Source organism: Tachysurus vachellii, chromosome 15 (genome assembly GCF_030014155.1).
Source record: "Tachysurus vachellii isolate PV-2020 chromosome 15, HZAU_Pvac_v1, whole genome shotgun sequence".
In the NCBI taxonomy this organism is placed as follows: domain Eukaryota; kingdom Metazoa; phylum Chordata; class Actinopteri; order Siluriformes; family Bagridae; genus Tachysurus; species Tachysurus vachellii.
The window spans coordinates 18,933,109-18,948,713 of record NC_083474.1 but is presented as its reverse complement, the minus strand read 5'-3'; the positions used below and the strand labels follow the sequence as shown (position 1 = coordinate 18,948,713).

Sequence of the window (15,605 nt, the reverse complement as noted above, 5' to 3'; positions counted from 1 at the left end):
CAAGTGCATTATGTGTGGTTTTATTAAACGATTTTTAGTGAACTATCCATTGTTCTTCATCCCACTGAAGAATCTTGTATAGCTCATTCATCCTGAATTAACGATAAAGAAAGGTTCATGCTGAAGAATATTAATAAATTGTTCCCTTATATGGAAATATTTATGGACTGGCCACACAATACAACACTCAGTAGAGATAAGTGCAACAAGGTTTCAAAATAAAAGTCCATCATCTTGTTCAGAACTTGATCTGTTTTTCTGTATCATGAGAAACAATACATTGATGTGATTATCTAAATAACTAAATAAATCTTAAAGTCCACAAGTAATTTATTGTCATTTTATAGGATAAGTTTTATTGGTCATAACCATACACAGTATAGTGTGTTGTAATGTGCAGTGTAATTCGTGTTTAGTCTAAAGCTAAATGTAAAATCTACTGTTTTTTTTATAAAACTGTCAGGTGACTCAATTTATAGAAGCTAAAATCTAAATTAGATAACTAAGTATTTTTTTATATTATAACTAAGTATTTTTTATATCGGTATTGCCGGCCCGAGACTCAAATCCACAACCTTAGGGTTAGGAGTCAAACTCTCTAACCATAAGGCCACGACTTCCCCTTTAACAGGAATGAACAAATCAATCTGAGCTTGTTAACCGGTGTACTATAAAGTGAGCATAGCATTTTCTTCTTCAGGGACTATTTCTTCTCTCAGAACTAAAATCAACAAAATGTTTGGCCACAATGTGTATGAAATATATCACAACATTTCAGTATCACAACACTCAAGACTGTGATAACTCTTGCTTGTGTGAAAGTGCATTATTTAAAAAAGACTGATTTTGTGATATTCAGTGTTTACATTTTTAAATACCGATATCCTTTTGGCATGATGTGTGGTCACAAATAAAAACAGACAAGAGCAAGCTCGAAGAAGGACCATAGTCAGAGTTAAGTTAAGATCCGCCCTCCCACTTAGACACAGACGATGACTCTGTATTACATTAAGAGTGCAGTCTGGATGCAGCAAATGCAGCAGCTGTCCCTACTTAAAAGGAAATGAAGGAAAGAAGCGTTCATGAAAATGTCCAGACTTGTTAAGAGACATACTGTGAACACTAACCAGAGCCAGGAGCATGAACCTGACCAACATTTGGCTCATTCACGGCCCATCGAGTCATTACGCAGGCCGACAGCGAGCGTTTAAACTGCCGTAACTCTCACAGCAAGCAGAAAGTGCCTCAAGCAAACCTTTCATTAAGAGGCTCTGACTAAATACACACACACAACACTTTTACTATATACACTCGGGCTTCCAGTTCAATTCAGCTCTTATATTACAATCAGATCAGCTTTAATTTATGTACTTATTCCTGTCACTGCCAGGGGTTTAGATACTAATCCCTTTCTCTGCCAGGGGTCCGGATACTGATCCCTGTCACTGCCAGGGGTTCGGATACTTAACATTGTCACTGTCAGGGGATCAGATACTGATCCCCGTCACTGCCAGGGGTTTGGATACTTAACATTGTCACTGTCAGGGGATCAGATACTGAACCCTGCCACTGCCAGGGGTTCGGATACTTAACATTGTCACTGTCAGGGGATCAGATACTGAACCCTGTCACTGCCAGGGGTGCGGATACTTAACATTGTCACTGTCAGGGGTTAAGATACTGAACCCCGTCCATGCCAGGGGTTCAGATATTGATCCATGTCACTGCCAGGAGTTCAGATAAGATAAGATAAGATAAGATAAGATAAAGATAAGATAAGATAAGATAAGATAAGATAAGATAAGATAAGATAAGATAAGATAAGATAAGATAAGATAAGATAAGATAAGATAAGATAAGCTAAGATAAGATAAGCTAAGATAAGATAAGATAAGATACGATAAGATTAAGATAAGATAAGATAAGATAAGATAAGATAAGATAAGATAAGATAAGATTAAGATAAGATAAGATAAGATATACCTTTATTTGTCCCACAATGGGGAAATTTCTCTGTTAAAGAAGCAAAGAGAAAGAAATGCAAATATGTAAAAAAATAAATAAATAAAAGACATAATATAATATACAGTATAAACACAACACAATGTATAAATACAAAGAAGAAAAAAGAGACCACGAGTAAGTAGTTATGCTAACAGACATATTGCACACAGGTAATATTGCACGTTTTTCAAAATTTCTGTTGTTGCACATGTGTCAGACAGACAGTCAGACAGAGAGAGATGAAGGAAGTCCAGCAGCCTCAACTGCAACGTTAAAGCTGTACACAAGCACCATAAGTACAAGCACTTCCCCATTAAGCTCAGAGTGCACTGAGTCATCGTTTTGGTGCTAAATGGCTTTCCATCATTAATGAACCTCTATATCCATTCGCTGCTTCGGCTTCTCCAATAAAGACACTCTGGAGGTAAATGACCGAGATAAAGAAACTCCTCCATGTGGTTATCTGTCGCTGCTTGATAAAACTCAGAGCAGAAGATAGAAATAATTTTTTATATCTAATAAATATTAATACTTCTAATATAAGTATTGAGCGTGCTTTTGTCTTTAAGTTAATGCTAGAAAGCTAAAGAAAAGTCAACATTAAAAAAATCAATTAAACAGATACGTAGTGTGATAAACTTGAGCTTTAACCACAAGTAGGCAATGATGAAAAATTAAATCAGAAAGTTAGCTGGCAGTTTGTTTTTAATCATCTTTAAAGATTTATTTCAGTTTGTGTACAGACTCTCATGTAGGTCACAGACACATTAAGTAAGGGTTCGATTGCTCAGTTGTAAAAAAATAAGATAAATGTATGATCTGGATAAGGACGTCTGCCGATTATTTACTTGCAGATACTACTAATAAGCAGATACTACTGTCAGACTAAAACAATATAAAAAAAAACATAAAGAAAGTAACAAAAAAGAAATTAAGAAATGAAGATATTAAGAAAGAAAAAAGAAAAAAGAACTTAATGAACAATTGTATTTAATCTTTTTTACGTCTTTTATTTATTTATTTTTTTGTAAGCCCAGCCCAATAAATTTAAAAAAAATGTGTGTATATATATATATATATATATATATATATATATATATATATATATATATATATATATATATATATATATATGTATATATATATATATATATATATATGTATATATATAAAATCTCACTCACTCATTTTCTACCGCTTATCCGAACTACCTCGGGTCACGGGGAGCCTGTGCCTATCTCAGGCGTCATCGGGCATCAAGGCAGGATACACCCTGGACGGAGTGCCAACCCATCGCAGGGCACACACACACTCTCATTCACTCACGCAATCACACACTACGGACAATTTTCCAGAGATGCCAATCAACCTACCATGCATGTCTTTGGACCGGGGGAGGAAACCGGAGTACCCGGAGGAAACCCCCGAGGCACGGGGAGAACATGCAAACTCCACACACACAAGGAGGAGGTGTGAATCAAACCACCAACCCTGGAGGTGTGAGGCGAACGTGCTAACCACTAAGCCACCGTGCCCCCCCCAAATATTAGGACCATTTAAAAAAAAATAAATAAAAATAATTGAACATCATAAACCTGTGCTGAGAAACACACTAAATGCATCATTGCTATAAATGACATTTTATAAATCCATCCAATTTTATCTTAAAGTGTATGTAAATTCCATTATTTGGTTATTTTTTTGGGTCATTTTGGGGATTTTGTCTCAGTAGAGATGCACTGATAGTATAGATGCTCCGTAATCATGCTCTTTAACTATTTTAAAGCTGTTGTATTATATGGCTGAATCAGACATAGCATTCAGAGGTAATAATATACATGGCCTATGTAAAATAAATAAATAAATAAATATAAAACACTGAAGTACGCTGCATGGTAGGTAGTTGCTGAGCATGCGCTAATCAACCACAACATGATAGAGAGAAATGGTTTCACACCTCCAGGAGGCAGTCATGTGATGATATCATCTCTCAATGCACCCCTCTGCAGTACAGCAGCCTGTTTCCTAGCAACCACCTCCAGTAACCTCATTGTCATAGAAACTGACAGACAGGTTAAAAAAAGAGAGAGAAATATAGGAGCTACTCATACATGAATGAAGGTGTGTTTTAGATGTAAGGATCATTTCTCTCTTTCTCTGAATTTCTAGGTTGACTTACTGCAATTCTGTCTCTGAACCCTCACCCAAGGCATGTGCCCAATGACTAGCAAAGCTGCTAGTTACACTTACAATCCCTGCTAGCAAAGAAAGTTATCAGAACATTTGTTACTGTATACGGCACCTTCTAAGAAGGTCACAGTGGGAGGGTACACAAAGTACCTGAAATGTTCTACAAATAAAAAAAAATTCTACTTCGATGAAAATGATTTTAAAAGTAGGCTTTGATCTTGATTTACAAAAAAAAAACAGTGTTTATATTTTAAATTTGAGTTTTTAGGAAGAAGATTTTAGAAAAACTAACTGTGAGCAAGGTGGCACGGTGGCTTAGTGGTTAGCACGTTTGCCTCACACCTCCAGGGTTGGGGGTTCGATTACCGCCTCCACCTTGTGTGTGTGGAGTTTGCATGTTCTCCCCGTGCCTTGGGGGTTTCCTCCAGGTACTCCGGTTTCCTCCCCCGGTCCAAAGACATGCATGGTAGGTTGATTGGCATCTCTGGAAAATTGTCCGTAGTGTGTGAGTGTGTGAGTGAATGAGAGTGTGTGTGTGTGCCCTGTGATGGGTTGGCACTCCGTCCAGGGTGTATCCTGCCTTGATGCCCGACGACGCCTGAGATGCCACAGGCTCCCCGTGACCACAAGGTAGTTCGGATAAGTGGTGAGAGAGAGAGTGAGAACTGTGAGCAAACTGAACAGAATACAAACGTAGAAGTGACAAACAGCAGTGGATACAGTTACAATAAGCAAAAGTGCAAAAGACAAAAAAATGATGGTGGCTGCTGGGAGTTTGAGTCCATGGGGGCCATGTTCAATGACCACAAACCAACGAGAGGTGTGACATTATGCACCGTACACATTCAAGGGTTCTTAAATCTGTAACTAATTATAAACTGTTTTAACTGTAACTGTACAATTTATGATTATAAATTGTTATATAATAATAATAATAATAATAATAATAATAATAATAATAATAATAATAATAATAATAATAATAATAAATTATATTATATTATTTAATACTTGAAATCAGAGGTTTTAGAACTCAGAATGTAGAATTTAGTCATATCTTCTTGGAGAAACTCTATTAGTCTAAATAAATATGAGGAGCTGAGAGGATGTCTGTGATGAGCTCCTGAGCCTGTGGTGATGGAAGTTACTGCTCCTGTAATAAAAAGGTCAGGCTGCCATCCTCTGGCTTCTCTTCTCTTCTCTTCTCTTCTCTTCTCTTCTCTTCTCTTCTCTTCTCTTCTCTTAAATTCTTTTCTCTTCTCTTCTCTTCTCTTCTCTTCTCTTCTCTTCTCTTCTCTTCTCTTCTCTTCTCTTCTCTTCTCTTCTTCACATCTTCTCCCAGAACACTTTAATGGCCATAAAGTTCTTCCAAAATGTATTTCTGTGCATTTCAGGCAGAAACATAAACCTCTGCTGCTAAATAGGGCTGTGTGGAAGATCTCCCACATGTCTAGAGGAAAGCAGGACACTTTGAGGAAGACAGGATGAAGCGAGGACACCAGCTGAGTCCTGTACAACCCTGTTAGCGAGGAACAGGGTGACCTGTTTGCACTCCTAATGACGCATGAACAGATTCACCTCTGAGAAACCAGGCCACAGAGCTAAACCAAGTTACAGGAGGATGAAGGTGAGAGGAGTTCCTCTAGAGTTCTTTTAAGCAAGACTAGACTGCTTAACTGGAGAATCTGAAAATCAGAAGTATTTTATTTTCTTTTATCAGTAGATATGATTGGGTATGGTTATGGAGGGAAAATCAAGTCGTTTTTTAATCTATATTTTGATTAATGTAGATACTGTACATGCACTTGCATCATCGAATATGAGGCAATTAAGGAAAGGAACCTAGAAGAGCAGCGGGTGGTGGATTTTGCTAAGTGGATGGAAATGGCTGTACTCACTCACTCACTTACTCAGTCATTTTCTACCGCTTATCTGAACCACCTCGGGTCACGGGGAGCCTGTGCCTATCTCAGGCGTCATCGGGCATCAAGGCAGGATACACCCTGGACGGAGTGCCAACCCATCGCAGGGCACACACACACACTCTCATTCACTTACGCAATTACACACTACGGACAGTTTTCCAGAGATGCCAATCAACCTACAATGCATGTCTTTGGACCGGGGGAGGAAACCCCTGAGGCATGGGGAGAACATGCAAACTCCACACACACAATTCGGAGGCGGGAATCGAACCCCCAACACTGGAGGTGTGAGGCGAACGTGCTAACCACTAAGCTACCGTGCCCCCTGGAAATGGCTGTAGTTAACACATATTTCCAGAGGAGAGAGGAACATAGAGATATATATATATATACTGTATATATGTCTACATCCTATGTAGACGAGGCAATCTGAGAGAGATTAGTGACTGCAAGGTGTGTAGCCAGACAGCATCAAATGTTGATGTGTAGGATGTCTCTGGTGGTCAGGAAGAAGAGGAGAGGAACGATAGAAAAGAAGACCCAGTGGTGAAAGTAGAATGTTGTGAGGAATTCAGACAGAAGCTGAGACGGGCTTTGGGTGGTCAGGAAGAGCTTCCAGATGACTGGGAAACTACAGCAGAAGTGATCAGGGAGACAGGGAGGAGAATGCTAGGTGTGTCATCTGGAAGGAGAAAAGAAGATAAGGAAACATGGTGTTGGAACAAGGAAGTACAGGAAAGCATTCAGAGGAAGAGGCTAGCTAAAAAGAAGTGGGATGTACAGTAGAAAGGACTGAAGAAAGCAGACTTGAGAGACAGCAGTGGAGTTTCAGTAGAGATGCATAAGGAATAGAGGAGAAGTGTTGTTCTTTAAGAACAAGGGTCATGTGTAGAGTTGTACAGTGGTATAAAGTTGATGAGCCCCACAATTACGCCTTAGGAAAGAGTAGTGGAAGTTGGTTAAGAAAGGAAGTGGATATTTGTGAGTAGCAGCATGGCTTCATGCCCAGAAAGAGCACAACTGATGCAATTTTTACTTAGAACGTTAATGGAGAAGTATAGAGATGGTCAGAATGAGCTGTACTGCGTATTTGTGGATTTAAAGAAAGCGTATGACAGGGTGCAGAGAGAGGCGCTATAGTAGTCAATTAGGATGTCAGGAGTGACAGAGAAGTACATCAGAGTAGTTCAGGATATGGATGAAGAGGAGCATGACAGCATTAAGATGTGCTGTAGGTCAGACAATGGAGTTCAAGGTGGAGGTGGGGCTAAAACAAGGATCGGCTTTGAGTCCCCTCTTATTTGGTCTGGTAATGGACAGGCTGACAGATGTCAGATGGATGTCAGACAGGAATCATCTTGGACAATAATGTTTGCGGATGACATTGTCATTTGTAGTAAGAATTGAAAGCAGGTGGAGGCTTTCAGACACCTGAAAAAGTAAAAGTCTGCTTTTAGTAGAAAGGATACATGTGTGTGAACGAGTGGGAGGGAAGTAGAACAATGTGGTTACAGGAGGCTGAGGTCAAGAAGGTGCAGGAGTTTAAATCTTTGGGGTCAACCATACAGTGTGACGGGGATTTTGGAAAAGAGGTGAAGAGGCAAGTGCACTCAGGTTGTAGTGGGTGGAGAATAGTGTCAGGAGTGTTGTATGACAGAAGAGGGTCGGCAAGAATCAAAGGAAAGATGTACAAGACAGTAGTGAGACCAGCTATGAGGAGTGAGAAAAAGACATGAGGCAGAGATGGAGTTAGCAGAGATGAGGATGATGAGGTTCTCTTCATCACCTGAGGATGGACAGGATTAGGAAGTAGTACATTGGGGGACAGCTCAGTTTGGCTGTTTTGGGGACAAGGACAGAGAGGATAGATTGAGATGGTTTGGACATGTACAGAGGAGGGAGATGGTTATATTGGTAGAAGGATGTTGGAGATGGAGCTGCCAGGTAAGAGGTCAAGAGGAAGGACAAAGAGGAGATATATGGATGTGTTAAATGAGGACATGAAGTTCATTTGTGTGAGAGTAGAGGATGCTGAGGATAGAGTTAAGTGGAAACAGATGATTCACTGTAGCGCCCCCTAACAAGAAGTAGAAAAAGAAGAAAAAGATGCAGATTCATAAAAGTGATTCCATTGATGAAAGTATAGTCCATCAAAGACCCTTTGCTTCAGCAGACACCAGACACCTGCTTTGCTTTCACCTGGCTACTGTAGATTTCTACATAAAAGCTGCTGCAATAATCATTAAGATTGTCCTGTGCTCATATTTTACAGTGGGGCTTAAACAGTATACCAACCTCCAAAATTTGTGGCAATATTTGCATAAGAATAGCTTTTTGTAACATTTACGACATTTTGGCAGATACCCTTATCCAGACCAACTAACATTTATTTCATTTATATAGCTGAGCAATTGAAGAGGGCCTGGCTCAGGAACCTGGTATTCGAACTCATGACCTTCCAATCAGTAGACCAACACTTTAACCACTGAGCTACCACTACTTCGTCCATAAGTAATGTCAATAAGTACACATACTAGTAGTATCCATACTCATAGCAGACCATAATGACCCATACTTCTTCCTTCCAACACCTTTCCAAGCAAGTTTAATCCCGAAAAAATACCAGGAATAGAAAATGTCCAGATGGAAAGTCAGTTGTGCTCAAATGTTTGCATACCCTGAAAGAAATTGTTAAACATTGCCATTTATTTGGACAATACGACTGCTAATGGAAAAGAATTTCCTCTTATTTAAAGATAGTGTTCACATGAAGTCATTAATTATCACATAGTTGTTTGACCACTTTTTAAAACCTAATGATAACTGAAATCATCTAAGCAACCAAAAGTTTACATATCCTTGAATGTTTGGCCACATTAGAAACACACAGGTTGACACACAGAGGTTTAATTGGCTTTTATAACCATTTATAAACCATTTATTATATCATCATATAAGTTTCCACACTTGTGACTCATTGTAATTCAAATTAGTGTCTGTGCATAAATAGTTTCTCAGCTCATGAGATGATGCACTGGCTGTATACTGCACAATGGGGAAGACAAAAGAACTGCCAATGGACCTGTATAATAAAGTAGTTGAGGTTTATAAAGCAGGAAAAGGATATAAAGATATTGTAACACTTCAAAATGCCAGTCAGTACTGTTCAAACTCTAATAAAGAGGTGGAAAATAAGAGCTTCTGTTGATACTAAGCAGTGGCAGTTCTAGGATTTTTCTGTAACAAGGGCCATTAAGGGGCCACATGTTACATTCAGGGGCCAAGTACAGGGTACATTCAAGCACACAAAATAATTTATTCAGTACGGTGCAAAAACATTTCGGCAGTCATTCCTTTTTCAAACGCTCGAGTGCCGCCAATTGTTTGGTGGTGGAATTGCATCTGTGATCGTTTTGAAAAATTCTCCGGTTGCTCTTCTCGTCATTTTAAATTACCCGAGACCCGATGCCGCTATTATTATACCTGACCCGTGTCCGAGGCACACGTGAAACTTTTAGACACGGTTGTTAATTGTTTGCTCCGCCCACTCTTTGGTTTCCATGGACATTAATTGTACTCCTTCTCTCCTTCAGGTGTGTTGTCTTTGTCTCTGATTGTTTCTGCGCTGTGATTGGTTCCTGTCTGTTATTTATACTCTGTTTGTTCACTTCCCTGGTGTTGGTCGTTATTGCATGTTGGATGTTGGTGTGCCTGTTCCCGTTTCCTGTTAGCCCTGTTTGTTGCCTTGTTCTGTCTGCCTGTCTGTTCAGCTGCATTTGTGTTTTGAATGATTAAAACTCAAAAATCTGCATTTGGATCCTCACTCGCCTTTGTCCTGCATCGTGACACCTACATTGAAAAGTACACCAACCGCGGTCGTGGATCTCTTATGTTTTATGTCTTATGTCAATAAAGACAGATTATTACAATGAAATATAAAGACTAATGTAATTATATATGAATGAGAAAATGGTGGCACGTAAATTAATCTATGGGGGTCTAGCTAAAAGCCCATAATATATATATATATATATATATATATATATATATATATATATATATATATATATATAGAATAGCACTTCATCCATCACTTTCCCATTTTGTATTTGATTTCTTTATGCTTTTATTGCATACCAAGAATTACTTTTGGGAAGGATGTAATTAATCCATGAGACACTAAATAGAGCTCAGGAAAACGTTCTCACATTTTTTATTTGCTATTTTGATTTTAGACAAAGTTCTTTTCTTTATTTTACTAAAGCTGCACCCATCAATACATGGATTGCAGCATAAAGTATTGTGGTTACATCAAACTGGACTCCTGGAATCCTGTGGATCTTTTTTGTATTTAAAAGTGCCACACAAACTGAATTGAAATATCAGTGATTTCCGTGAAAAACGAAAAAAATCTGACTTAAACTCCTAGTGAGCACGTACCATTTTGCCGTCCACCGTGTAGAGTCTCTTCACAGCCCCCGTGTCGAGCTTGATGGCATCCGTGACATCACTGAGAACTTGCTCAAAAGTGTGTGCCGTCTTCTTGTTGAGGAGAATACGGACGGCTTTGCGAGGCTTCACGCCGCTTCTGATGATGGTCACCAGCTTGGGCCTGATAAAGTCTTTGCTTTCCTTGGTTTCCAGTGAGCTGGATTTGGCACTGGCCAGTGAGGTGGGTACCCGAGAAGATGCCAAAGTCTTCACGTTGACTGACCAGTTGGGATTGACGTTCTTGGTGTAGTCAAGTTTCTTAAACGGTTCTATTGATACACAGACGTAACTCTCACCTGAAACACAGACAGTAACATGAAACATTGAAATGGTTGCAATCTGCTTTGTTTAGTTTGTAAATTAAAGATTTGTTGAAGAGATCAGAAATAGATATAGAAGTAGAAATGATTTAAGTTTACACAGACAAATTTTTAGTTCTTTAAGAGTTCCTGGGATATGTCAAAGGTCCTTAAATTCATAAATAAACATTTGGAACCCCGTTTCACTTTGACATAAAAAATTCAAGGATTCCAGATAAGAGAAAACCGAAGGACCTTTAAGACATCATGGTTGAGGGTTTCAGGCTTCTATAAAGGTTCTTAAGTGAAATATCATTATCTGTTCGATCACCTGTTTGATCCTAGGGTTAATAATCTATGCAAGTTCTCCAAAAGAGTCCAAAATTTGAACAATGTGCCTGTGTGCTAGATGTGGTAGGATACTGTAAGTGTTAAGGCATTGGTCTACTGATCAGAAGACTGCAAGTTTGAATCCAAGGTCCGCTACGCTGCCACTGCTGGTCCCCTGAGCAAGGCCCTTAACACTCAATTACATAAAATGAGATAAAAATGTAAGTCACTCTAGATAAGGGTGTCAACTAAATGCTATAGATGGGACAAGTCTGTAAGATATGACTCAGTTTAATCGGGTATTTCTTTCAGCCCAATTTCCAACACCAGTTCTGTTCTGTTACAAGTTAAATAACTGGAAATAATATTTTTCTCTTTGAAAGTGCTGCATTTTATTGGTCTCTCTCATCAGATATATCCACCGTAATGAGTTCTTTTAAACATTGCTAGAAGGATTATGCCGATTTTGGGATATGCTGGTATAGGAAATTAATCAAGAATAAGTTGATGTGCTGGGGGGCACGGTGGCTTAGTGGTTAGCACGTTCGCCTCACACCTCCAGGGTTGGGGGTTCGATTCCCGCCTCCACCTTGTGTGTGTGGAGTTTGCATGTTCTCCCCGTGCCTTGGGGTTTCCTCCGGGTACTCCGGTTTCCTCCCCCGGTCCAAAGACATGCATGGTAGGTTGATTGGCATCTCTGGAAAATTGTCCGTAGTGTGTGATTGTGTGAGTGAATGAGAGTGTGTGTGTGTGCCCTGCGATGGGTTGGCACTCCGTCCAGGGTGTATCCTGCCTTGATGCCTGATGACGCCTGAGATAGGCACAGGCTCCCCGTGACCCGAGGTAGTTCGGATAAGTGGTAGAAAATGAATGAATGAATGAATGAAGTTGATGTGCTATGGCGTGTCATGATGTGCCCAATAACAGAACGTCCTGAAATATACTGTCAGGATTCAGCCCGGACTTTTGGCCATGTGCATTTGTTATGTTCTTTGTCACGTGTCTGCCCCGCCTTTGTCTGCTCCTCCTGTTTCCACACACATGTTTCCTATTGTAATTACCTGTCTATTTAACCTTGCCGCGTTGCCTTGTGCAGCGCGGAATCTACTGTGTTGTCCATTGTTGTCTTCGTCTGTGTCCTGTTTAGTGTCTTGTTTAGTTAATAAACCCCTGTTCCGTTTTCCTATCCTGCATTTGGGTCCCGTTTTATCCTGCGTCTCATGACATATACCTTGCATGTACACCATAGTAGTTTTTCAGTGCTTAGAATTAGTAGAATTGGGCTACTGATGGTAAGGTTATGAATTTGAATCCCAAGGTCACCAAGCTGCTGCTTCTGAGCAACGCTCAACTGCTTAGCTGTATAAATGAGATAAATGTAAGTCGCTCTGTATAAGGGTGTCTGCCAAATGCTGTAAATATATAATATAAAAATATATATAACATAATGCATAATTATTAATTTAAGAACTACACATTGGATTTTTTTATCCATTTATAGCTACATTTAATATTGTGGTATATTCTCTCTCTTTGAAAAAAAAAATACAGCTTTGTCACGTTACCAAGAAACTAAAAACATCTCTGTCCTGATGACTTGTCTGAATATTTTACATCTTTAGCCCAATCACTGAAGCCTCTTTCCATGAAATGCTAAAAAAATGTCAACAATTCAACGATAACAAACATTTTTAATCTGGTGAGGTGAAGAATCTCTCCTTTAAGTCCCTAGGTAAGCTGTTACTATAGAAATTATAACATATTAGAATCAGAGCATTGATACAAGTCTGTGATTTGCATTGTGCTGTGTTCATATGTATAGTAATAAAGAGACCAGTGATCATTCGTTTTCAAAAAGAGCTGGTGATTTCTGGTAGCATTAGCGCCAGTAAGCGTCAGTGACTAGATCTGGGCATGTCCAAATCAGTGCCGTAACAAAGTTTGTGATTCGTGACAAAGAAAACATGCTGCATCTTCTTCTTCTCGAATGACACGATGCAGAATTTTATACACAAACACCAAATCTCCCTCTAGAACGTTTCATTTTTGCGTCCAGAAAATCGATTTGGAATGCTACTGTAGTTGCGCCACTCGCTGATAAACGTTATTTCTATGGCAGCCAGTAGTAGAAATGTCTACTTCATAGCGACTTTATGGTACAGCGAGTGAAGACTTGCAGCGATAAAATCACGGTATGTGAGAAAATAGCATTACTGAAAATTTATCAAAACACACTGACCCATCAACAATCTGTAGTCTACATGAGACTGACTAAAGTCTAAATCTATAATTTGAACATCTGCTGTATTTTGAGCCATTTCCTAAGCATTGTAAGGCTATTACCAGACTACATACCTAGATAAGAAATCATCCAGTCAAGGATAATTGTTCTGTCGAGACCAGAATTGTCTCATTTTCACTTTCACCTTGGCTATAAAAGTGCTGTGGGTCTGAACATGAATGGATGCCCGACCTAAATATTTCGCTTCAATCCTCTGGCGGAATGCAAAGCAGCTCGATCCTTATTCAGTATCAAAGCAGAACCACAGATATTTGTACAGTACTTTAGGACAGACGTTTTTGTGGTACATGAATTTTAACATACATCGAGTGTGTGATCGACGATACAGCAGCACACACAGACAAAAAAGTAGCAGTGTAAGGCTGTAAATACTATAAAATATTTATGAAACATTCAAAGTGGATCCTCTCTGTAGCATATGGAATCCATTTAGACAAACACTTAGAACATTAGCTCACAAAAAACACGATTGAGTTCATCAGGAGTGCAACATCAGTTATTTCTAAAACTCCACCCTTTATTTCTTAATGTTTCTAGAAAAATTGTGGTGCTAGTTTGTTGGTAGTTGCTGGAAAGTTACAATGGTGTTTAATAGGAAGCAAAAAAATTTAAGAACAAATGAACTCCTTTATTCGCTCTATATGTTTTAGCAATATTTAATAACATATTAATGAGAAATCAGGAAAAATTGTGCAAATGTTGGACTCGAATGCAATGCAGCTATATAATGCTGATTTAGAATAAAAAGGGTGTGTATATTTTTACCATTTTTATTTTTTATAAACTATTTTGTATATATATATATATTTAAAAATGTATTATATACATAATATGTATTTTACATTACGTATGTATTATATATGTATTATATATTTAATATTGTTATATATAATAATATATTAAATTATTTTGTATATTTTTGTTATATATTTAGACTTTCATTTTGTATTAATACATTTATATATCGCATTCTATTTTTATTAAAATTATTATTAAAATTATTTTCTAAATCTATTTCCATTCGTTTTTGTTAGTATTTTTTTATATAATTTGGACCTTTAAAAAAAATTATTCTTTTCCTAATTGTTACTGTAACAATTTTGATGTTTTCTTTTTTATATTATTCTATTTTATTCTACTTTATATGTCCCAGACGGTAAAAAATGTATTTCACTACCATGTTGTACTGTGTATAGTTGTTAGCCACCTATAAGATGCTGAGTGTGATGATTAGTCTGAAAGTCGAAGCTGATCAGAGTTCATAGATAACAGATACTGAATACACAAAAGTACTAAAGCACTGCTGCATCCCTCTCATTACATAGAGATGAATTGAGGGCAGTGAGTCAAGCTGAAACGAAAAATAAATTCCAATTCAGAATTTCATTACATATCAGGAAACTTTCACTTGTCCTCTTTTTAGGAACATGCTCACCTTCCTCCAGCTGCTCCAGGCTGGTAATCTTGGCAGATCCGTCGATTGTGAATAAAGTGCGGACGCCGTGTGGAAGGTTGAGGCTGTCACACAGGCATCGTGTTAGATCAGCAAGAAGAGCATCAAAAGACCTGAATCTGTCCCGAGAGATTGCATACACGATGCCTTTGAAGTGTCGGTCACCGTTGCGGTAAAAACGCACTTTCTTGGCTTTCTTCTCAGAGCTGAGGGCTTGGAGTGTGCGTGCGCGACCCAGACTGCAGTGGGCACTGTGAGCTGGGCTCGGGGGCAGCCCTCGCCTTGACCTCTGACCTCTGTCACGCCCATCAAAATGCTCCAGCTCCATTTTGGTGCCACCGTTCTGCAGAAATTCAATGACTTTAGTAGCAGCATTTGAGAAATATGTTAGAAACATACAGAATGTGCTAGTTGTAGCCATACTGTATATGTTATATATAGAGAGTTATATAAAGTTTTTTCCCATAAAGAAATCAATGAACATGGTATTATTAATATTGTAAAATTTAAATTTTATGACATTTATGTCCTTTTGTCTTTATTATCAGCTACACTGCAAAATGGCTCAAGCTGAATAAATATGAGATGCGTTCAGATGCAATAATGAGATG

At 38.5% G+C, this 15,605-nt stretch overlaps 1 protein-coding gene across 2 annotated transcripts in view; it reads right to left on the bottom strand.

Moving 5' to 3' along the window:
* dclk1b (doublecortin-like kinase 1b) overlaps positions 1-15,605 on the bottom strand; it is a 50,885-nt gene that overhangs the window by 33,914 nt on the left and 1,366 nt on the right. For both annotated transcript variants that reach the window (XM_060888529.1, XM_060888531.1), the window contains exons 2-3: positions 14,977-15,337; positions 10,560-10,906 (exon numbers count right to left, since the gene is read on the bottom strand). In XM_060888529.1, coding sequence (XP_060744512.1) covers positions 10,560-10,906; positions 14,977-15,322 — 693 coding nt within the window. In that variant the 5' untranslated portion in view covers positions 15,323-15,337. The remainder of the gene's footprint in view (positions 1-10,559; positions 10,907-14,976; positions 15,338-15,605) is intronic.